The 25124-nt window shown below is 42.1% G+C and overlaps 1 protein-coding gene across 1 annotated transcript in view; it reads right to left on the reverse strand.

The window, feature by feature from the left end:
- Positions 1-25124, reverse strand: part of micu2 (mitochondrial calcium uptake 2) — a 605104-nt gene that overhangs the window by 124900 nt on the left and 455080 nt on the right. Inside the window, exons 5-7 of the mRNA XM_070892202.1 lie at positions 23919-23994; positions 14529-14576; positions 789-871 (exon numbers count right to left, since the gene is read on the reverse strand). Of these exons, the coding sequence (XP_070748303.1) occupies positions 789-871; positions 14529-14576; positions 23919-23994 (207 nt within the window). The remainder of the gene's footprint in view (positions 1-788; positions 872-14528; positions 14577-23918; positions 23995-25124) is intronic.

The raw sequence follows: 25124 nt of genomic DNA on the forward strand, positions 1-25124 counted from the left end.
TGTTGGCCTTCATAGCTAGGGGATTTGAGTATAGGAGCAGGGAGTTCTTACTACAATTGTACAGGGCCTTGGTGAGGCCTCACTTGGAATATTGTGTTCAGTTGTGGTCTCCTAATCTGAGGAAGGACGTTCTTGCTATTGAGGGAGTGCAGCGAAGGTTCACCAGACTGATTCCAGGGATGGCTGGACTGACATATGAGGAGAGACTGTATCAACTGGGCCTTTATACAGTGGAGTTTAGAAGGATGAGGGGGGATCTCATAGAAACGTATAAGATTCTGATGGGACGGGACAGGTTAGATGCGGGAAGAATGTTCCCGATGTTGGGGAAGTCCAGAACCATGGGACACAGTCCTTTGCGATAAGGAGTAGGCCATTTAGGACTGAGATGAGGAAAAACCTCTTCACTCAGAGAGTTGTTAACCTTCGGAATTCCCTGCCGCAGAGAGTTGATGCCAGTTCATTGGATGTATTCAAGAAGGAATTAGATGTGGCCCTTATGGCTAAAGGGATCAAGGGGTATGGAGAGAAAGCAGGGTACTGAGGTGAATGATCAGCCATGATCTTATTGAATGGTGGTGCAGGCTCGAAGGGCCGAATTGCCTACTCCTGCACCTATTTTCTATGGTTCTATGTTTCTTCAAAATCTTGGTGTAGAATTGAAGTCAGCTGAAATCAGGTTAATACATTTCAGAACTAGTTTCTGGATCTATCTACATTGAATCAATTCACGCATGAAGCATTTTTGTTAATACAAGCTTAATTTGAACAATATTTTTAAAAATTACCACTAGAAATTCTTTTTTCTCGACTCGTTGGTTGCCATCAGTGTCCAGCATACTAAAGGCAATTTGGAATCCAGTGCGTGGCTCTGTAAGCACAAGAAATATCTCTCATTAGCATTGTTCAGCAGGCAGAATGTTTGGCAGCCTGTTTGTGGTGTATCCAGTGACGAAAAGTGTAAAGTCGGGGTGGGGGTGGGGGGGTCGGCGGCGGGGAATGCTGAGGCCTAACACCAGGCTCTGCCCAAAATGTTTACTGACCCATTGAGGGTGGACATCATCGGCAGCTGCACTGTCAGAGGTGCCGTCTTCAGATGAGAAGTTAAACTGAGGCCCAGTCTGCTCTCTCGGGTGGATGTAAAAGATCCCATGGCACTCTTTTGAAAAAGAGCAGGGGAGTTCTCCCTGGTATCCTGGAAAATATTTATCACTCAACCGCCATCTCTAAAACAGATGACCTATTCTTTATCATATTGCTGTTTGTTGAAGCTTGCTGTGCGCAAATTGCTTGCCGTGGTTCCTACATTACAACAGTGACTACACTTCAAAAGTACTTCATTGGCTGTAAAGCATTTTGGGACATCATAAGGTCGTAAAAAGTGCTATAGAAATGCAAGTTATTCCTTTCTGGCAATGAATCAAACAATGAGAAAAATCTACCATTGAATGTGAGGGATACTTTGTTTTCACTTTGAAGTTAATGCAGCATCACTGTGTATCAAAATGCTTTGCAAGTGCCTGCTGCAGGTGATCCACAAACCAACACAAAAATGCAGACTACCCAACCCTGGCCCTATTGCTTGTTACTGCAGACTATGCAGCTGAGTGCATGAAACAATTGACATTTAAGTCAGATATTGCAGCGTAATTTTTTACTTTGACAACTTACATTTATATAGCATGTTTAACACAGAAAAATATCCCTAGGTGTTTCACAGTTGCAAGGAAAATGGATGCTGAACCAAAGGATAGATTAGGAGAAGTGACCAGAAGCTTGTATAAAGATTTGCGAGGTGAAATTCCGTTGCGCTCCATTTGGGGATGGTAACATGCATGAGGCGGGACATTCTGCACCACGTGTGGAAGTCCTGACCCGCTCGAAAAATTTGGGTTACCGCTCCCAAAAAGAATTGGAGTGCAAAATAACTGGGGCAGTAGTGTGGCGGACAGGTCAGAAGTTTGACACTGCACTACGCACTTAAAGGGAATGGCCCAAGCTGCAAACTCTGCAGGTATGAAATGGGCCTCCATGGACCACCAGGGAGCGGGGGTGCTGTGGCAACAGCTCATCACTCAAGCAGAGTGCCGGGCTGAACAATCGCGGCATGGTCCCTGCGATCGAGGCGTCAACGGGACACTGAAAAAAAATGGCACTTTTTTTAAAAACATGGCCGCCACCTCCCCTTTAATTAGCGCCCCGCGAGCAGCCTGCAGCCCAGCTCACGTCCCCTGAAGCTGCCACTGGCATCACATCTGTACTTCATTGGCTGTAAAGCGCTTTGACACGTCCGGTAGTCATGAAAGGCACTATATATAAATGTGCCTTTCTTTCTTCAGGAGGCACTCCCCACAATGTGTGTTCCGGGGTGAAAACGGGACGCTGTGTTATCATCACCGGTGCAGTGGAGCAGGGTGCTACGGGTTAACGCCGCTAAACTTTATCTAAATCCAACGTTCTAATCAAACATACAAAGACAATCTCAACTATAGTTAGCTTCAGCTCCTAACTGTTGTTGAAACCAGCTTAGTGTGTTTAATATGAGAAATGTGGGCTCGATGAAAGGAGTTTGCAGACCAGATTTGGCACATGGTCCGCCGGATAGACAATACTGACTTCAGAGTCTCAAGTCTTAGCATTATATTGGTGGGTCTTTTTTGGGCCAATACATTGATGTACTTTTAAAAAGCAAGACACCTAAATGGCATAAAATAGTTCAAAAATGGTCTCTCAAACAATCCATAAAAGGTTAGTATGATCAATAATTATATCAAAATTCTTTTTGCCTTTTTGCTTTTGTTGTAGAGATTTCTTCGTTGTAAATATGTTTCATGTGCCAATTGGCATCACTGTACATTTAATAATTGAAAATCATCTGCAATTCTTTAGATGAGGTTGTGAATTCAAACCTTATTATGGAAAGTGCTGCTAATTTATGGACAAATGACCATGGCATCTTCTACATTGTCCAAAAAAAATACTAATGTCCTCATTAAAGGAAGGAAATCTGACACCTTTACCTGGTCTTATCTACACGTAAATCTGGCCCACATTATGTGGTTGACTCTTAATGCCCTCCAAACATGGCAAAGAAAACCACACAGTTGCAATAAAAAATGAGGGTTGCAGTGGTTCAAAAAAAAGGCCCAATGAGGCCTCATAGGCATTGCCCATAACCTAAGAAGAAATAAAAGAATAGCTGAGATTTTCTGCTTTGACATAAAGCCAGTGGAATGTTGTCAAGAATCCCTTTTCATCTGCTCCTGACCCCCAGTCAATTTTCCAGGCTATTTTGCCTTTACTAGGGAGCAACTGCAGAATGGTTGTGGCAAACTTCAGGTGCCTGCTATAATGAAGCCACTTAGGCAGAAGCAGAAAGAACTTAAAAGAAACATTTTCGCCTGTGTAATTTTGCACCATGACCCATTGAGTTTTAAAAGCCATCCCCCTTACCCATGGCCCCAGAATCTGCTTTCCTAAACCGCAGCATTGTTCAGGTGCAAATGAAGGGACATACGTTAGATAATGGGGCAGAAATTCCGAGGAGGATTTCCCACAGGCAAATCAATAAAGAATAGAAATAAAATGCGCACTTACCTGAAGATGCTGCACCCGCTTGAACTCCAGTTCCACAGGCCTCCTCTCCCTGTGATGTGCAGTGCGTGCTCATAGGGACGTCCACAGGAGTCATGTGTGCCTGGACACCCAATCACAGGTAAGGATTTTCTCATTCATTGTAATCGGAGTTTAATACGAAACTCCGATTACAATGAATGAGAAAATCCCCAAAACTCTCAAAAAATGAATAAAACATTTAAAAAACACCTCACACAATAATCTAATAGAAATTAAAAATGTTACACGTGTTGTTTTAAAGAAAAAAAATTGCCGATTTAAAAAAAAAGTTAGGGTTAGGGTTTAAAATAACATTATCTGAGTGGGCAGGGTTTTAACATAAATATGGTTTTTAATTTTTATTTTAATCATGTTTTTTCTATGTTTTTAAACTCTTATGCCTGTAAAAGTAGGCTATGCGCCTACCTTTTCAGGCATAAGAGTTTTGAGGACATTTGCCGTGCAAGATATGGGTAAGTAGCCCAAACTTCCACGTACAACTGTCCTCGCACCCGATCTGGCTACGATCTGTCAAGCTCCAGCTGTGCACTGAAAACCGGCTTTTCCAATGTCTTCCCGGCTCCGTAGAAACTTCGTATGGGCCCGGGACGTCGGAAATTCTGCCCCAATTTTCTTTCCTCTTGATGCAATTGCAGTACATCTGCAGATATTAGGGTGAACAAGTAGCAGCACATCCAACATCAGTTCTGGCCAAACATTCCAGACGTGGTGGTGGTAAGTGGAATACTGACTGAAAATTGTTATATTTTCAGTAACTCACAGAAACACACACAGCCTTAAGATGGCAGAACATACCGGAACTCACCAGTCAGGTGACCTGTTCCCTTCATTATAAACAGCACTGGCTGCAGTACCACAGGAGTCCACAGGTAGCGCTATATATATTACACCTCTCCCTCCTTAATGAAGAAGTCATTACAACAAAATATTCATCATACATAACTTGCATGGTTATACATAACAAAAGATATGGACTTATTTTGCCATATTTACAAATCAAGCTTAATCACTTGGTTTCTGTTTAAGAGGATACCTTCGCTCTCGAACAGAACCTTCCAAACTTGGAGTCGAATTTAAACTCATTCGAGGCTGATCCTAAGGAAAGTTTTCCTCCAAGGGATGCCCTTGATTTCCATTTGAACTCTCTCTCTTTTACTCCACCTCTGTCAAAGTAACTGCGTGCAAAACTCTTGGTCAAGCACATTCCCAGGTGCTAGTCATGGAGGTCTCCTAATAATTTGGACCTGAATTTATTTGTTATAACCACTCTTGCACCCGACATGATACAATCTTTATTGACTGATAATTCATTCCTACGAATTAAGAATGGATGAATATCTTTGTCTGTTACCTGGTTTGGCCATCCATTTGCAATATAATCATACACCTTTGACATAACTGGGTCACGTTTGATTGCTCTACCAATCTCTTCAGCTGTGACTGGCAGTTCATCAATGTATGAAAAATAGAATACTTCTTTCCTATCAGGCGTAACTTGTGATGGGGAAGGCAATCTAGACATCGCATCAGCATTACTGTGATCAGTTGATCGTCTGTATTCAATATCCTATGTATAAGCTAACACAATCAAAGTCCATCTCTGCATTCGGGCTGCAGCTAATGTTGGAACTGGGGACTTTGGATGGAGTATTGCTCTCAGGGGCTTATGGTCCATAATGATGGTAAACTTACTGTTATGTATTTAACCCCTTGTAACCTGCATCACACCTGTCCACCAGAGGGCCTACCTGTTGGAGTCCCAAGGGATCCCAGCATCCCTTGGGAGTACAATATATAAGCAGGCCACCCACGAGGTACCTGCACTCTGGAACTACAATAAAGGAGCTAAGGTCACACTTGCTCATCACACACAGTACTCGGTCTGACCATTTATTATGAGTATAACACTTATGACCATACAAGTAGTTGTGGAACTTCTTGACCCCAAAAATTAATGCCAAGTTTGGTAGGAACTCCCCTTTCGATTTGCGCATAATTACGCTCACTGGCACTGAGAGTGCGTGAAGCAAAAGCAATTGGTCTCTCCTCCCCACTATGTAATACATGAGAGATCACTGCCACAACTCCATAGGGAGAGGCATCACACGCTAGCTTGATCTCCTTAGATACGTCATAGTGAACTAACATGGTACTCTCTACCAATTTGCTTTTACACTCCTTGAATGCTGTATCGCATTCTTCTGACCACTTCCAATGGACCTGTTTTTTCAATCGTTCATTCAGTGGATGTAATACTGTCGCCAAGTTTGGTAGGAACTTCCCATAATAGCTCAAAAGACCCAAAAATGATCGAAGTTCAGTGACATTCTTGGGAGTGGGTGCATTTCTGATTGCATCCACCTTTCCCTTGGTTGGATGTAAACAATCTTTGTCTACTTTGTACCCTAAGTACTCCACTGAGTTTTGAACTAACTCACACTTACGAGCAGACACTCGTACTCTGTGCTTCTCGAGCCGTTTGAGGACTTTATTCAATATGTTATTATGAATTTGCCTATTTGGTGCTGAAATTACTATGTCAGCTAAATAACATACTACCCCTTCAATACCTTGAAAAATCTGGTTCGTCACCCCTTGGAATATGGCAGGGGCGGAAGACACTCCAAATAGTAACCTATTAAATTGATATAGGCCAAGATGAGTATTTATAGTCAAGCATGACTTGGACTCCTCATCTAGTTCAAGCTGTAAGTAGGCATTCGTAAGATCCAACTTTGAGAAGATTTGACCACCTGTCACAGTGTTGTGAACAAATCTTCTACATTTGGCAATGTATTGGGGACATTACCATCTAGAACCTGGTTTACCGTTACTTTATAATCACCACACAATCTTACCTTACCATCGGACTTAGGTACAACAACAATGGGTGTAACCCAATTACATAGATCTATCTTAGAAATAATGTTCTCAGTCTCTAGTCTTTTGAATTCTTGCTCAACTTTCTCCTTGAGTGCATATGGTACGGAATGTGGCTTGCAGTAAACCAATCTAGCGTCCTTCTATACCCTGTCACTCACCTTGAAGCCTTGGATCAGACTGCCCGTCTCGCAGAACACCTTCGGATAATTCTTGATGACATCATTCTTTGATGCAAATCTCGTTTCAACATGAAAAATCTCACTCCAATCCAGCTTCAGAGATCCCAACCAATTTCTTCCTAGTAAGACAGGCTTGTCTCCTGCCACAACTAATAAAGGCAAGCTCTGAACTTGATCCTTGTATTTCACCGGTACGGTGATACGACCTACCACAGGAATGTTCTCTCCCGAGTAGCCTCGCAGCTCTATCTTGGATTTCTCCAATGGGAAATCACTCAATTTATCGAGGTATAGCGTCTCCAGTACTACACTCACGGATGCACCAGTTTCGATTTCCATGGGTATCTTGGTTCCTGCAACATCGATGTGGATTATGATACTTTTCAAATTGTTGTTAGTTAACTTCATGCTCCTGATGATGTCTAGCTCTAAAATCTCCTCGTCCTGTTGTTTTTCTTCCATGCTATGTAGTCTCTGGGGATTTCTACTTATAGCTTTGAAAGCTGGTTTACCCTTCAGTCAGCATGCCTTTGCAAGATGCCCAGTTTTTCTGCAGATAAAACACTCTACCTTCACATATGTACAACTTTGAGCAATGTGTTGTCCCAGGCACTGATAGCAGGACTTCAATGCTCTGTTACCATTGCCAGGTTCTGAGACTTTGGGGCCCAACTGTCTTTTACTATTAACCTGCAGGCAATCAACCTCAGTTGTCTGTTGACTGAAAATAGTATGAAATTCTCAGGAATATTGGTCGGCTATGTCCATTGACATAGCTGTCTGACAAGCTAAATCAAAAGTCAAGTTAGGAGTTCTTCTGATCGCATCATTTTTCATCCCACAAAGCGGTCATGCAATGCTCGGTCCTGAAAGTTTCCGAAATTACAGTGAATAGATAGCTTTTTTAATGCTACAATGTACTCACTGATATTTCTTTTGGTTAACTGATCTTGTATTCCGAAATGATAACTTTCAGCAATTTCCAGGGGCTCAGGGCTGTAGTGCTAATCTGCTTAATAGTTGTGTTCTTTGGGTCGACAGGCACAAGCAAATTTTTCAAGGTTTCACACACCTCGGGCCCTGCTTCAGTTAAGAAAATAGCCCTTTGTCGTTCCAACACCATCCGGTTATGGTTTTCATCATTGGGGACGTCGATGATATTATTTGTGGTGAAAAATATTTCTATCCGCTCCACATACGCTCTGAAACTGTCACGGTCGCGTTGAAACTCTTCCATAGGCGCGGCCATCTGGACATTGGCAGTTCAAACAAGTGTGCTTGTAATTTACCTCGGATTTGTAGCTGTTAATCAAAACAGAGAAGCTCTCAAAGTCTCTCTGTCGGTTAGCTGAATCCTCCACCAACAAAAATTTCAGCTTTTTTTCCCCGATAAACCCATCTTCATCGCCATTGTTATATTTTCAGTAACTCACAGAAACACACACAGCCTTAAGATGGCAGAACATACCGGAACTCACCAGTCAGGTGACCTGTTCCCTTTATTATAAACAGCACTGGCTGCAGTGTCACAGGAGTCCACAGGTGGAGCTATATATATTACAAAAATGTTCCCAAATAATTTCTTGCTCTAATCCAAGGATCCGGCATAACTCCAGTGGAAAATCTTCTCCTCGTCATCTGGTCACATTACTTGGTGTCAGCAGCAAATTTTCCAATACTCAAGTGCTCTTCAGCATCATTTACAAATAATGTGAATGTTATGGACTTGTTATTGCCTACCCAGGCAAAGCTTTTATTTTTTACATGCATCACCTTTCTATTCATGAGCTAGTTGTCAATCCGACTATCCCATTTGCCTTTAATTCCAGGAGCCTTGGACTCCTGAAATATTTGATCTGTGGAACTTCATCTGAAAATCCAAGTAAATGTATGCAGTGGATACTAATTCTGTTCTTTCCTCGAAGAATTATAATGATTCACAGGGCATGAATTATTTGTTCTAAGTGCATGCCGACTACCTTTGGCCTTCAGATGAGCACAATGGTATTTAATAAAATATTCTCCAGTATTTTCCCTACTATAGACGGAATAACTGGTTTGTAGTTTTTCAGTATGTATCACACTCCATTTCTGAGTACTGAGACAATGTTCACTATATGACACTCATGTTTGGCTCCCGCGTTTATGCATACCATATAAATATTCTTTAGAGCCTTCCCCATTCCCTTCCTTATTTTCTTGAGGATTCTAAGACATTTAGGGAGGGTAAATTTCAGATTGTGACATGCTAAAACACGACCAAGTTCCCCTCCAAGTCACACACCATCCTGACTTGGAAATATATTGCCATTCCTTCATGTTGCTGGGTCAAAATCCTGGAACTCACTACCCAACAGCACTGTGAGAGTACTGTCACCACACAGATTTGCAGTAGTTCACGGCGGCGGCTCACCACCACCTTCTCAAGGGCAATTTGAGATGGGCAATAAATGCTGGCTTTGCCAGCAATGCCCACATTCCGTGAATGAATACATTTTTTTAAAGCTGTTATCAAAGAGCAACAGGGAAAAGGTTAAATCCACATAACAAGATTATTATTGTACATTAAATGTTATTATTTGTTCTTATGTACTGAATGTGAGCTCTGAACTAAACAGAAACTAAAATAATCCCTTCCCCCAATAGAGTTTTCTGCATTACAACAGTGACTACACTTCAAAAAAAGTACTTAATTGACTGTAAAGTGCTTTGGGAAGTCCGGTGGTTGTGAAAGGAGTTATACAAGTGCAAGTTCTTTCTTAGTGGGTATAGTTGGTGGCAGTGCTACATCAATGAACTAAATATTTGATTGCGAATGGGATTAAAAGTTAGAGAATAACTACAGCGTGAAATGGTGATGCTGCTATAGCTTGGGGGAGAATTCAAGCTCATGTGGGCAATGTGGATTTGGTTGAGGATTTTGATGTGGATTAACTTCAGTCTCGCAAGTCAAGTCATGTATTGCCATCAATCTGTGGTGGGAAACCTCAAGGTTCAAATCGCTTGCCTAAATAGCCGTAAGAACACTTGAACACAATGCATCCCTCTGTTAAAAAGGTTCATTATACCTGGAATGTAAAACAGCTGCTCCTATCGAATGCTTGTAAAAATGTAAACAGTTTGGCAGAGGTGGGTGGAGATCCTTTCCCAGGACATTTTTATAGGTTGCCCAGAGCAGTAAGTAGTTCTGAATCTCTGGGAGATGGATAAATGGGTTGGAAGCTTTCGAAGCAAACAATGGCCCCGATATTTATTAAGACGCAAATTCAGAGCGGGGCAGGGGTGGAGGAGTTATGGTCGGGAAACCTGGAAGTATGGGTTTCAAAGAATGCCATGGAGCTTTAACTCCAGGGCATGTTTTAATTTGTTTTTTCAGGTTTCCCGCCAAACTGATTCGACAGGCTGTTGGGCGGGGAATCGAGCAGATTGCTCTAGTGCTAATGGGGAGGTGGGGTAGGGTGGGGGGGAACGGAGCGGAGAGATTGTAGAGCGGGGAGCCAAGAGATTGTGAGGGGAGATCGTGGGGGTATCGGTGATCGTGGGGGGAATGTCGGGGCAGATTATGGTCGGACAGATCGTGGAGATGGTGGGGGCGGGGGCAGTGGTTTACAGGGTAGCTTGTTGGGCCCGGAGGAAACACTCCTGCTCCTTGCAGTCTGCAAGCAGTGCTGCAAAGGCACTTACCTGACAGACCCAGCCCTTCTCGCCTACATTTACCTGCCAGGTTAACGGAGGCCAGGGAAACCCAGCCGACAAGAGTTAAAAATAGAAATCCTTTTAAAATGGAGGCACACAGCCGCCTTAAATGGTTTCAGTGACTGACCAGCTTCCTGAAAGACTTAAAAAGAAAGACTTGCATTTCAGATGTCCTAGAGCACTTTACAGCCAATGAAGTACCTTTTGAAGAGTAGTCACTATTGTAATGCAGGAAACAAGGCAGCCAATTTGCACACAGCAAGCTCCCATTAACAGCAATGTGACTAGATAATCTGTTTTAGTGATGTTGATTGAGGGATAAATATTGGCCAGGACACCAGGGATAATTCTACTGCTCTCCTTCACAATAGTGCCAATGGATCTTTTATGTCCACTTGAAAGAGAGTAGAAAGGGCCTTGGTTTAACATCTCATTTGAAAGACAGCACCTCTGACAGTGCTGCACTCCCTCAGTTCTGCACTGGAGTGTCAGCCCAGATTTTTGTGTTAAAGTCTCTGGAATGGGACTTGAACCCATAACCTTCTGACTCAGGCGAGAGTGCTACTCACTGAGCCACAGCTGACCTGAGAGCGGATTGGTCGTCACCCCTCATCCTGCCTCCACTAAAACAGGAAGTGTCTGGGTTCGAGGCGGGTTGGGTTCGGATTTGAAATTTTTTAACATTTTAGCTTCCAAACCTACCCGTTTTTGGGGGTCAAAATTCCCCCAATAATTCCCTCTCCCCCCAAAAAATCAAACATACATTTTATACCCATTGTAGCTCAGTAATATGTCGAGAGTGCTCCCTTGTTGTTTTTGCCATGGAGCACAGTAATAAGTATTCCTGTAGACCCAACCAGCAACAAAAAAAATCTGTAGATGCTGGAAACATGAAATAAAAACAGAAAACGCTAGCAACACACAGTAGGTCAGACAGCATCTGTTGAGAGAATGTTTTGCTTGTTGACTTCAGGTGCCGTTTTGACAAAGGGTCCCCAACCGAAATATCAACCCTTCTGATCTCTTCACGGATTCTACCTGACCTGCTGAGTGTTTCCACCATTTTCTATTTTTGTTCTAATAGACTCAGTTGTCCATAACAAAAATGGAATTGTTACATGCAGCTGGAGTCAATTTTACACATTGCTGAAGGTGAGATTGGATTGCCATGGCCATTTCAAAGCCCTCCTCTCTTATGGCTCCTTGCCTGACAGGAGGGTGTGTGAAAGCATAGTCTATGTGGTAGTCCATTCATCATCATAGGCAGTCCCTCAGAAGCGAGGAAGACTTGCTTTCACTCCTAAAGTGAGTCCTTTGGTGGCTGAACAGTCCAATATGAGAGCCACAGACTCTGTCATAGGTGAGACAAACATTCGTTGGGCGAGGGGGGGGGGGGGATGGGACTGATTTGTCGCACGCTCCTTCTGCTGCCTACGCTTGACCTCTTCATGCTCACGGCTTTGAGACTCGAAGTGCTAAACGCCCTCCCGGATGCACTTTCTCCACCTAGGGCGGTCTTCGGCCAGGGACTCCCAGGTGTCAGTGGTGATGTCGCACTTTACCAGGGAGGCTTTGAGAGTGTCTTTTTAACATTTCTGGTGCCCACCTTTGGCTCGTTTGCCATGAAGGAGCTCCGCATAGAGCAATTGCTTAGGAAGTCTCGTGTCTGGCATGCAAAATATGTGGCCTGCCCAGTGAAGTTGATAGAGTGCGGTCAATGCTTCAATACTGGGGATGTTAGCCTGGGCGAGGACACTGATGTTGGTGCACCTGTCCTCCCAGGGGATTTGCAGGATCTTGTAGAGACATCGTTGGTGATATATCTCCAGCGACTTGAGGTGTCTTCTGTACATCGTGCATGCCTCTGATCCATACAGGAGGGTGGGTATTACTACAGCCCTGTAGACCATGAGCTTGGTGGTAGAATTGAGGGCTGGTCTTTGAACACTCTTTTCCTCAGGTGGCCAAAGGCTGCACTGGAGGTGATTTTGAATCTCCGCATCAATGTCTGCCTTTTTTGATAAGAGGCTAACTCATATGGGAAGTGGTCCACATTGTCGAGGGCTGCGCCGTGAATCTTGATGACTGGGGGGGCAGTGCTGTGCGGCGAGGACAGGCTGGTGGAGGACCTTTGTCTTACGGATGTTAAGCATAAGGCCCATGCTTTCATATGCCTCGGTAAATACATCGACTATATCCTGGAGTTCAGCCTCAGAACGTGCGCAGACGCAGGCATCATCCGCGTACTGTAGCTCAACGACAGAGGTTGGGGTGATCTTGGACGTGGCCTAGAGGCGGCGTAGGTTAAACAGCTTCCCACTGGTTCTGTAGTTTAGTTCCACTCCAGTGGGGAGCTTGTTGACTGTGAGGTGGAGCATGGCAGCAAGGAAGATTGAGAAGCGAGTTGGACCAATGACGCAGCCCTATTTGACCCCAGACCGGACGTGGATTGGGTCTGTAATGGAACTGCTGGTAAGGTAGTTAGTTAAGGGGTTAGTTCGGAAAGGAACCCGCAGCGGCCCGCTTCTATCCCGGCTGCCCGGGAGCGAACAGACCCAGCCGGGAGCGGAGGACAGATCCAGCCGAGGAGCAGGGGAGAGAGCAGGTGTGGTGGTGATTCCAGCCCGTGACCTGCCCTGGACTGCAGTCTCATGACTTGGGCCTCCCGGCTGGACTTCCTGCGGCGACTGTGAAACATCCTGCCCGGGGCCGGCATCGAACCGGCCGAAGGGACTCAATTTTTTTTAAACATTCAGTACAGTATCATCATCATAGGCAGTCCCTCGGAATCGAGAAAGACTTACTTCCACTCTTAAACATGAGTCCTTAGGTGGCTGTACAGTCCAATACGAGAGCCACAGACTCTGTCACAGGTGGGTGGGACTGCTTTGCCGCATGCTCTTTCCACTGCCTGCGCTTGATTTCTGCATGCTCTCAGCGACGAGACTCGAGGTGCTCAGTGCCCTCCCAGATGCACTTCCTCCACTTCGGGCAGTCTTTGGCCAGGGACTCCCAGGTGTCAGTGGGGATGTTGCACTTTATCAGGGAGGCTTTGAGGGTGCCCTTGTAACGTTTCCTCTGCCCACCTTTGGCTCGTTTGCTGTGAAGGAGTTCCGAGTAGAGCGCTTGCTTTGGGAGTCTCGTGTCTGGCATGCGGACAAAGTGGTCTGCCCAGCGGAGCTGGTCGAGTGTGGTCAGTGCTTTTATGCTGAGGATGTTGGCCTGGTCGAGGACGCTAACGTTGGTGCGTCTGTCCTCCCAGGGGATTTGCAGGATCTTGTGGAGACATCGTTGGTGGTATTTCTCCAGCGACTTGGTGTTTTCTGTACATGGTCCATGTCTCTGAGCCATACAGGAGGGCGGGTATTACTACAGCCCTGTAGACCATGAGCCCATGAGCTTGGTGGCAGATGTGAGGGTCTGGTCTTCGAACATTCTTTTCCTCAGGCGGCCAAAGGCTGCACTGGAGGTGATGTTGAATCTCGTCGTCAATGTCTGCTCTGTTGATAAGAGGCTCCCGAGGTATGGGAAATGGTCCACGTTGTCCAGGGCCGCGCCGTGGATCTTGATGACTGGGGGGCAGTGCTGTGCGATGAGGACAGGCTGGTGGAGTAGTAGGATCAGGGAGGGCCAAAGCAATCTCCTTTCTTCTGCTGAATAACTCTCACCAACTGGGCAAACATTTCATGAAATATCCAGCACTTGTGTTTTCTTTAATAATTAACTGATCTCTACCTTTTCTCTTAACATATGTAAAATCAATACATTGATGCAGAGCTTCCCAAACTGGGGAATGGGATAGGGTGAGTGCTGAGGTTACCAGAAGAACATGCGCAGTTGTAAACTAACAAGTACCAGAGCCAGCGGTGCAGCCTAGCATAGCCACAGAAGGTGCATTATGGGAGTATCTCAGCACAGATGTGGCGTCAGCAAAGCTGCTCTGATAGGTCCAACATCACCTTCTTTAAATTGGCGGGGAGTCCTGAGCTGTGCTCAAAATTGTTACATCTTTTAAACTTGCCTTTTCTTACTATTTTATGTTTTATTATAAAAACTGTTTGTAAAGGAAAGAAAACACGTGTTATGACAATTAAATGATATCACAAGGTTATCCTACCATTTAACCCCACTTACTTGTTAGAATACCCAGCAGGAATAAATATTCAGTGTACGATATCAAACCTAGGGGAAAACAAAAAAAGGAGAATTAGTTAATGTTTCTTTCTTGGTGCTATCAAATAATAACCATTTGATGGTATTTAGCAGTAGCTTATGCAAACAGTATATATTTAATGTACTGAAGTCAACTGAGATTTTTAGCTAAACACCTTTTGTTAAGACAGCAGACTAATGATGAACTAGTTAATTGTAGGACAAGCATAGATGAACAATTAACACAGTATGGACTCCTGAATCAGCTGCAAATTGCTGGTTAAGATACAACATATCTGCATGATTAGAAATATATAACCCTTTTAGCAGCATGTCATTTTTTTACTTTTAGTCAGACATTAAAAAATGCTATTTCTGGATGTAAAAAAAAATCACAAAGTTATTATTCCTTCAACTTCATCCATGAACCAGATACTATACTTTATAAAATCAATGGGGTTAGGATTTTGTACAAAATCACAACATTAATTAGCTTTCTCAAGAGATAAACTGACTGCCACCCTCCCATGCAAGAATGTAGCTTTACATAAAAAAGTGTAATTTGTTTTAGAATTTTGTTCTAAAAATCTCTGCCTTCATTTTAAGTATACTTTTCTTCACCACTTTAGGGTCTCTCATACCATTTCCGGTCTAAGAGGACAGGCATGCAATCTGCCTCCATCAAGGCCACCCTCGATAGAGTCTCGAAAGTGCAAGGGAGCACGGGCCGACTTGCTTTGCCACTTTCTCGCCTCCCTTTCGGTGGGGAAACACAGCCCCCATTCCCTGCTTCTGGAGCATGCCATGATATCAGATTCAGAAGTGCAACATGGGGCAAGATTATCTATATGTGATAAAATTGTAAATGTAAAAATAAACATCAGGGTTACAATGTTGTTAAACATTGTGCACAGAAGAAATCTTCCCCCACATGGGGAGTCAGGGGACTTAACTGTGTTCTACCCCTCAAATGCAAATGGCTGGCATTCATTCAAGTTTATCAATTTATAGATTTTGTCTGTTCATTTCTATTGCACAAATTTATGAGAAGAGAAAGCAGTTTTATTATAAATTTGTAACAAGGTGCAGTGCATCTTCCATGAATATAAAATGGCCACTGATTTGTATGACAAAAGCTCTACAAGACAAACATTAACTTTGTGTATTTTCAGTATTTTCTCTTCTTTTTTCATTCATCAGTCCTGTAGTTTGCCTTAACCATCCCATTTTACATTATAAGCAGCTCCGAATGCATTGCCAGCTGAGCTGTAGTGGAGCCGTAACATTTAAAGTACTTCCACATAATCTCTTTGCTGTTTAGGAATGAATTTCAACTTGTAAAGGGTGAAGAATTGATATATAGGAGATCTTTATTTGCAAAAGCTGGATTATATCTTTCTCCTTCGTGTACAGTTCGAGCTGCCAGTGCATTACAGTAGCAGGAAATGGGAAGGCCCATTTTATCCCATACATCTTGATGAGGAACCTCCTGATTAAAGGACAGCCTTGCCAAAAGCTAAATGACAAATCTAAATAGCAGCTCCTTATAAAATCATGTTCTGTACAAGTGGCAGACTTTAAACGAACAATTCTAAAACGATCTCTGATTGAATGACAACAAATACTCCCTTGCAGGAGCCGACCATTTAATTTGTAGTACTGCTTCATGCATTCTGCTTTCCATTTAGTTAATTGTTGTTTTTTAAGGGCATGACCTACAGTATTTTGGTTCGCTACCCTCACTGACTGTTTACGTTGTATAAAATTGCTTAGATGTGTGAATGCAGTACTAGATCTAGTGCAGATTCGAAGGTGAACAGGCAGCAAAAAGCTCATCAGCTCAGAATATGAAGACTGTGGATTGGATAGGCTTGATCCAAGTATTGCTGACTGGTCCTTAAATGGCCAGCTACACTGCTCCAAAGAACTGGTGTGAGGTGAATCTCTTTGAGATTAGCAACATTATCCCTCTTTTGATACTAGTTTTGAAAGCTTTGGCAACACACAGTAAAAGATTGTCGTGATGATATGGATTCCCTCGGCTATGGTTGTGCATTTTTCTTTGACCTCGTACTGCGCTTTACACTCCTTCAGTGCAAAAATCTTGATGCTCTCATTGCTTTTAATAATCTTCCCTTGACATCTGCTAAATTACTAGTGGAGAAAGCCTGATGCCCTTCACTTGTTGCGATCCTTTGATGACAGAAGCACAGCACTATGCTGGGACTGATGTGTAGTTTAGTGCCACGTGGACTGCAGCCTCAAACTGGTTGTAACTGGCCTATGATGGGTGCCTTTGAATGCACACAGTTTTTGCAGCACCAGGTCACAACTCAGAAACCGATAGCACTCTGTTCCGTACTAATTCCCGTTCTAGCTCTTCCTCAGTGGATACTCCTATTGCTGACTTTTAGAGCTCTGGGACAGAAGTCTTTCTGCATCAACACCTAAGACAGAGGGTTTGTGAGGTTGTCTTTTTTCTTGTTTTTGTCCTTTGGTTTCACAATCTCTGCTCTCAAGATGTTTCCAAGACATTTCATATAAAAGGAATTATAATTCAAATTAATTTCAGCCACACTGATTTTTATTTAGCTGCGATAATTGTTTTTGCATACACTATTCTTTGTTATCACTTACTGAAAATATATGGTGTAAATAAGTCCAACATAGTATATGATTTGTATTCTAATGCTTAGCTTAATAGTTACTACAAATATTAGTTATATTGTACATAGTTTGGGAAATAGTAAACTCAATAACTGAATTAGTACATACATATATATACACCAACAAGTGACTACATTTTTATACACGGTTATTAGCAAAGTAACAAGTGGAAGCAAATGTTAAAATATATTTCCTACACTATTGAATACCTAAATAGGTAAACTCATGTTACAATGGTTAAATAATGATTCAATACATAATAAAATGTCAGCATTATTTGTAAATATTTATGCTTATTGGATTTGCCCATTTACCTTGCATCACCAATAACTAAATATAATTTAAATCTTGACTATTTCAACTTAATTTGTAAAATTTAGCATCCAAGATAAGAATTACTACAATATTACTTAGAAGGATCCAAGTATTTCATCTTTGTGCCAAATCAGGCAGCCTTGAATTCCACAGTGAGGAATGGCAACACGCAAAGCTGCCAAGCTGCTAGATTGCATCAGTAGTACTGCTAGGCCGTGTGCCAAAAGAGAACATCGCTTTTTTAAGAAACATGTCCTCTCCACAAGGTGAAAGTGGTTTTCTTTCCATATCCTATTGAAATAGTCTAATTCTTCTTTTTAATCCTCTGTCAATCGGCAGACAAGACCCTATTTTCACACAAATCATTTCAGCCAATTAACAAGATATGATACAGAATTCCTTTTTTAAATTAAAAACTGTTAACTGCAAAATCTTTATCAAGATAAATCTATTAACCTATACTACCAATTCAGTCTTCAACAACACACCAAAGTATGATTTAATATCTATACAAGTTCAATTAAGCAAAATATAAATACTCAGATTAAATAATGCTAGAATGACCATGCTTGTCAATATTTAAGTGGCAATAGAAGGAACACCACTTCATCAAAATAATGGGCCCAAATTTGCCCAGGAGTTGCTCCGTTTTTTTGGAGCAACTTGATTTTTCTGGAGTATCTTAAAATTCCCCATTCTGCACATTCAATTTGCGCCAGTGTAAGTGAGTTAGTTAGGATTTTATTAGTTTCGTTTTTTTTCAAAAGGGGGCGTTCCCAGCCACCTATGCCCATTTTAGCCATTTAAGCCACTTTGCACAGCTAATAGTTGCTCCAAACTAACTTAGGCCAGCGTATGTGGCCACTTGTGGCTGCACAGAAAACCCCTGCGGAGAATTAAGAAATCAGCGCAGGTAGGTACTTAATGACTTGACTAAAGAATATGAATAGGATCAAACAGCTATACAGGACATATGACAAATTTCGCAAAGTTAATTTACTATACAACAGAAGCATTCATGGAAGGTTAAACTACAAAAATAAAAGAAGTAAAGAGACAAAACATACATAATTTTTTCAAAATATCCAAATAAAAACAATTATCACCCCCCCCCATCAAACCCACCCCACCCCCGATCAAAACATTTCCCCCCCCCAACACCATCAAAACTCTCCCCCTCCCCCCCCAATCAAAACTCTCCTCACTAAACAAAGCACAACCATCAATAAATAAAAAATAAAACTTAAGTCCTACCTCGGCCCGGGAAGTCAGCGGGCCAGAGGCCGGTGCAGGAGGCCACCCGGCCGGGGATAGGTGCGGGACTCTCTCCATGATGTGCAGCAGCCCGCCGTGCGTCGTGACACCACTCGGCCTGGGATAGGGGCGGGACATCGGGTTCCACGCTGCAGAGGAGCTACTGCGCATGTGCAAAAGCTCCAGTGCGCATGCATTGAGCTGCCGGCACTCTTTTGAGCGCAGGGCCCTAGCTCCGCCCCTAAATGAATTGCAAAGCCATGGGAGAGGCCACAGTGCGGCCAGAATGCAGGGACAACTTTTTGGCGCCATTTTTATCCTAGGACGTTGGCGCATCTCACATGAGTGCACCGAAAAAACGGGTAGGCCAAATTTGGGTCCAATATTACTACACTGAACTGCAGTTGCAATGTAATGTAGTGCAGTGCAGGTTTTGGTATATCAACATAAACCACATAACCGAAGTGTAAATTAAGGCAATATTTTCCAGTCTAAAACATTTATTTTGACTGATAACTGAAGTTGGAGGCCAAATAAGTAGCAAACACTATATCCTTCACATTCTTAATTAATTGTACCATTCCCTTACCACCGCTCGTAAGTTAGTGTCTTGTGCTGTGTACAGTTACGTAGGTGCCGATATCACTCAAGTACCTCGTCCAAATGGCTTTGTATAAGCCTAGACAGTGTTGGTGGGCTATTACCCCGTGGGGCATCATAACTGAGCCGGTTCCCAGCATCACCTGATAGCTATTTATTTGCATTTTCCCTCTGTAGCCCAATGATAGAGACATAATTGCAATGTTTCCACTGCCAATGCAGCTAACTCACCACAGACCAGCAACCAAAGCTGCAACTATTCCAGTTTGCACCTCGTACACTCACATGCTCACTCGATTCTTATTTTACTTCTAAGACATAGTAGGAACATCAACTACAACAAAAGCAAAATACTCCGGATGTAGAAAATCTGAAATATAAACAGAAAATGCTGGAAATACTCAGCAGGTCAGCAGAGAGAAACAGTTAACGTTTTAAGTTGATGACCTTTCTCTCCACAGATGCTGCCTGACCTGCTGAGTATTTTCATCATTTTCTGTTTTTATTTAGGAACATCAACTATTGTAATACCTGACAGATCTGGAGTGTCTGTACTATTATCAATTTTAAACTGATTTTTTGGAGCTAAATAAATTTAGAGCCATTTTGCTAGTTTCACCAGTGGTGTAACGCCATCCTTAAAATATAAGGGCTGATTTTTTGAGAACTTTCTTTGTGACGCCACTCGGGGTCAAACCCAGCGATAATGCCGTTTTTGCGAGTTTCCCCAATAAGGATATTTTTGAGGACAGCGCTAAATACCACTTTTAAAAAGCTTGCCTTACCTCGTCGAGTCCCATCGAAATCGGCGCTAACGGTGCCATATTGGAAAACGGAGCTACCGCAGAAACGGACTTGCATTGATTACAGGTGTTTCCAGACCATGGAGTTCAGATTTACAATCAGAACTAAAGACATGTACAACCAGGGCAGTTATTTATGCTCTGGGATTTCTTCACATTATAGTCAATTCTTTGAAATCAATAAAGACATTGGGAGCAAAACAGTTTTCACATCTTGTGAGGTGAGGTGATAATATTTGGATGTTATCATTGAATGGATCAGCAATCACAGAGTTTAAATTAACCGAGTCCCCAATCTGTCAAGTTCATCCTGATTCAGTGTCCGGCCAAGCTGGCACGCTGACTTTTTTTGAAGGATCTCCAGAGTTGTGAAATGTAATTGGAAATAAGTGTCCAGTAGAGTCATTAACAGGTCTGTGTACTAAGTTTTCTGTGTGGTTGCATTTTTAAACTGATTGAGGCATTTCACTGTTGTGTTTCACAGCCTGAGGCATGTAACTCTGCTGATCTGTTTCCAGACCTGCACTAAATCTCAATAACTCCAGTTTGACTACCCCCAACCCCCAACCCACCCAACCCATTCACCAGCGCTTGGACATGCGCAGAACGGGTGCTATTTTTAATACAAAAAAGTTTAGCTCCATCATTAAAAATGGTGTTATTTTAAGGCTACGCCAAAAAATTAAAAACTTTTGGCGAAACTTAGGCCTTTTTTTGGCGCTATTTCGGCATTAAAAAATTGGCCGTTATTTGCAAATAGTGCCAAAAACGGAGCTATTTTTCAATGTGAAATTTCTAGCCCTATGTAGCCATCTTTTAAGGTTCCACAAACCAGAATTAATTCCAGAAGTCTGCTGCAAATAATTTGAAGTCCATTTGGAGCTATGAGGATTGGGTAAAGACAAATAAATATCCTTGTGAGTTTGGTTAAGATTAAAAGCAGACTGCATGTTACACTGACAGCCCAATGTTTAAAATTGCTTCTTTAAGAACATGAACTAATAGGTCTGTTCTTTATGCAATGATACATGGACACACACAGACACTGAACCACCCAGCTCATAGGCACAAGAAAAGGAACAATCCCTGTGGAATCCTTGCTGTGTGCTTATCAGTCAAAGAAATGTACAATTATTATGTCTAGTATGACTTTACTGGGCTTTTTTCCCCCCCAAAAAGCCTTTGGATAGTGTAATGTATGTACCTGTGAGCATGCTCACATGATTGTGGAGCTGTTGGATTGATGTTCACAAGACTCAATAAAACCCCAGTCAACTGAATCCAGGTTCTCCACGATGAGGCATGCAGTTGTGAACCTGCTGGATGAACTGGAAATGTTCAGTTTGATTGTTAAACCTTGCTGATAAACCAGCTAGTTCTTTATAGCAAATGTGTAGCCGTGAATTCTTAAGCAAAGAACCCATGAAGCAAATGCACTACAAGTAATGATGGTAAAAGGTGTTTTTTTTAATAATGGAAGAAATACTAATAAATGCATTGGTTGTAAGGAATTTAATGGGGAATATATATAGATATTAAAAAGTATATATATTTTACATACGCAGTACTCCAAGTTCCCACAAGATGGCAGTTAATGCACATTTTACCATTTAACAATTAGCTTTGCATTTCATGTACTTATGTTACTTAAAGGCATTTTGTGTTCACAAAGCTTTAGTAATAGTGGTTTGACACAGATTTAAAAAGGAACATGTAGCTCCCCTATAAGTGTATCTGTGCTGAGTCCAAAAAGACTACATAATAAATATTTATATATTTTGGAAAGGTTTGAAAATTCAGAAAATATAATGCAATTTAAATAGATTGGGGTAGAGTTTCCACTTAGGGCGCAATCGATGATTCCAGCGTAAATTGTGCCAGTTTTGAAAAATGCTTCCCCCCACCCCGCAAGAGTTTCAGCTCAAAATCATTTGCGTATCACCAAACACAAAATCTGCCATGAACCAGCGCAATCAGGCAGTGTTTTAAAATCTAATTTTTTAAATTAATTTTGCTTTAAGAAATATTCCGTGATATATTTAAGAGTGGTAACTTGATAAAGTTTGGTGAATACAGTTAAAAATGGATTTATCACAAAAAATAAGCAATTTAAATCACAATGTCAATCCACCACCTGAGAGCAATCCTATTTTAAATTACTGAAAATAAGTTTTAAAAATATATAAAACTATTTTCTAATTACATTGGGGTACAGTAGTCAGTTCCTTAGTAAGTTAAAAGAAATTCACTCAAACCCTCTCTCAACGTACCTATGAGTGTCCTTGCATCCAAAAGATCCAGCTTAATTCTTGGAGCTTCCTTGAAGGCCAGCAAACAAGCGTAATTAGCGCCAACTCCCAATGGTGATTAATTCACCCTGGGGTGGGGGCGCAGTTTTGTGTGCAGGGCCTGCTTCTAGCATGATGTTTTAAAAACTAGCGCAAAAGATCGCAGAAACTCGGGTTAAAATCGGCCCTTGAGTGTTGAGTAGGTTTTAAAAAGTCATAGCAGGAAGGGACGTGAAAGGAGACAGAGAGTTCTACAGATCTCCCGTCGTGGCTGACAGAATTTAAAGAGGGAATCAGTACAATAGTACCAGAAAATGCTGGAAGCATTCATTCAGCTGATCAGTCAATGTCTGTGGAGGGAACAGACAAGTGAATGTTTCAGGTGTAGACCCTTCATCAATCAGATCTTCACTAACTTGTTTGTTTGCTCCACCGATGCTGAATGTTTCCAACATTTCCTGCTTTTGTTTCAGGTTTCCAGCATTTGCAATTGTTCGTTTGCTTTTTGTTGACCGTGCAATAGATCTTATTTTGCAACCGAGTAAGAATGCAGGAAGCAGAAAAAACGTTTGCAGGATCGTGTGTTTGTAACTAGCTATTAATAGCCAAATATTCCTGGTGGGTTCAACAGGTTTCAATGGATGTACAGTTGTAGATTGTGGAACGACCCATATAGTGCCTGTCATGAAGAATATTAGTAGGGTGCAATAATAAGATAAGAGCTATTTTTCATTAGTTACTGGTTACTTGTGTTTAACATAACCAGATTGGGTGTTGAGGCAGTGGCTCTACGGCAAGGTTGGAATGCAGCAGACAGTAGGCACTTAACATACGGGGGGAGACATTTGGTGCGAGTTGATCTAGGGTTGTTGTAATGCACCTTTTCATGTCCAGCTGACAGTGGGCCTAAAAATAAACTAGAATGATTTGATACACTGATAAAATTCTAAAAAAAAATAAACATAATGCCACACTGGGCTCAGAGTTAATGAAGTGACCACTTTAGATTGCTACCACTAACCTCAAAGAAACGTATGAAACAGTTAAAAAAAATATAATCAAGTCACAATTGCTGACCGAATACACTGCAGAATGAGTGAAAGCCTCAATCTGTGGATTTGTCCTTTGGGAAAGACAGCTTGATCTCAATGACATTCTGCTGTATGTGTGCCATAAGTGCTTCATTTGGGTTATCTTTTGCTTAGTCAATATAAATGTGAGATGAATTGTGCATGTAGAGGAATACCTGACCTTGAGCAGATGGTTGATTAAAGTAAAGTCTTAACAAAATAAAGCTCAAGAAATATATGTAGTCAATTTAACCAATATCAATTTCAAACATATATTCATAGCAGTCAACAACAAATCTGCCTGGTTTGATAATAAGCCTTTGAGCACAGAACTCTGAATGAGTGGTTAAAGATAGAACATTTTAAAAAACATACCGTCATCACCAAGGTCTCTGAAAAGATTGGTAGTTTGTTTCATATTTGCAGCTTGTGTCACAAATGCATCAATATCCTACAGAAGAAAACAATTCAAGTAAATAGATTTAAAAAATAATCTTAAATGTAATTATTGTAGTTCTCTAAATACTTCTGATTATGTTTTTATTCGGAATCATTTTACTGACTACTCAAGGAATTCATTGAGCAAAAAAGGATAGGCTTGTTGAACTTAATATCCCTTTCCCACTTAACTTGGGGTTATGGGGTGGGGGCGAGGATTGGAACATTATTTACCTGCACAGCCGCTAGCTCTTGTCTGACCCACTTCCCGGTACTCGGGTTGCCAACTAATGCCGATTTGCTGCTTGTATGGTTTTCGGTTACCATTCCCATGTTATCAAGGGATTTCTTGCCAGTTTCCATGGAGCAGGGGCTGACAGGCAGCCACCAGGAGTGGGGCTTTCACTGACTGCCGCTGTTGCCAGTGGACATGGGCGGCAAATGTGACGGGTCCTGGGGCAACTTCATCATACAAATACATTGGGGTAGAATTTCTGCTTCTTGACGTCAGTAATATCAACACAATCCAGTTTCTTACAAAGAGGGGTTGCACATGGGATATAAATCTATGAAGGGTGGCTCAGCAAAAAAAGTTTGGGAACCTCTGTCCTAGATAAGTTGTTGACATTAAGTTGACTGAGCTCCACATCATTCACTGTATTTTACAGCTGACACATATGCTGACAACAGAGTGCTTCTCCAGGGCACCAACTAGTTAAAACACTATCACTCAAACTAATGCCGCACATTTAATTGAGTACTATTTCAAGAAGTGATTCTGCAACAGTGCCTCAGGGTCGTGATATTGCGGAAAGCACCCTGTTGCTATCACAAGGTGGATTCTACAACAGCCAAAACCATAAAAAAGCACATGTGCAGCTGCTTTTAAGTTCTGATTTGTGACTTATGTTTCTGGCTACTACACTTCATCTAATGGCTGGAGAAGGCACACAAGGCTTGAGCGTGCCGAACTCTTTTATTGGCAGGATGAAGCACTCTTCCCCACCAGCAGCCAGAAATGGATTTAACTACCTTGCAGAGTCTTCTTTAACTTGGAATGGTGTGCATTGTCTACATACCATAGAAATAAAGTCTAGATCGACTAGTTCTAGGAAAACGACATGCTGTGCATACATGTAAAAA

The sequence above is a fragment of the Pristiophorus japonicus genome, chromosome 10 (assembly GCF_044704955.1).
Source record: "Pristiophorus japonicus isolate sPriJap1 chromosome 10, sPriJap1.hap1, whole genome shotgun sequence".
NCBI classification, from domain to species: domain Eukaryota; kingdom Metazoa; phylum Chordata; class Chondrichthyes; family Pristiophoridae; genus Pristiophorus; species Pristiophorus japonicus.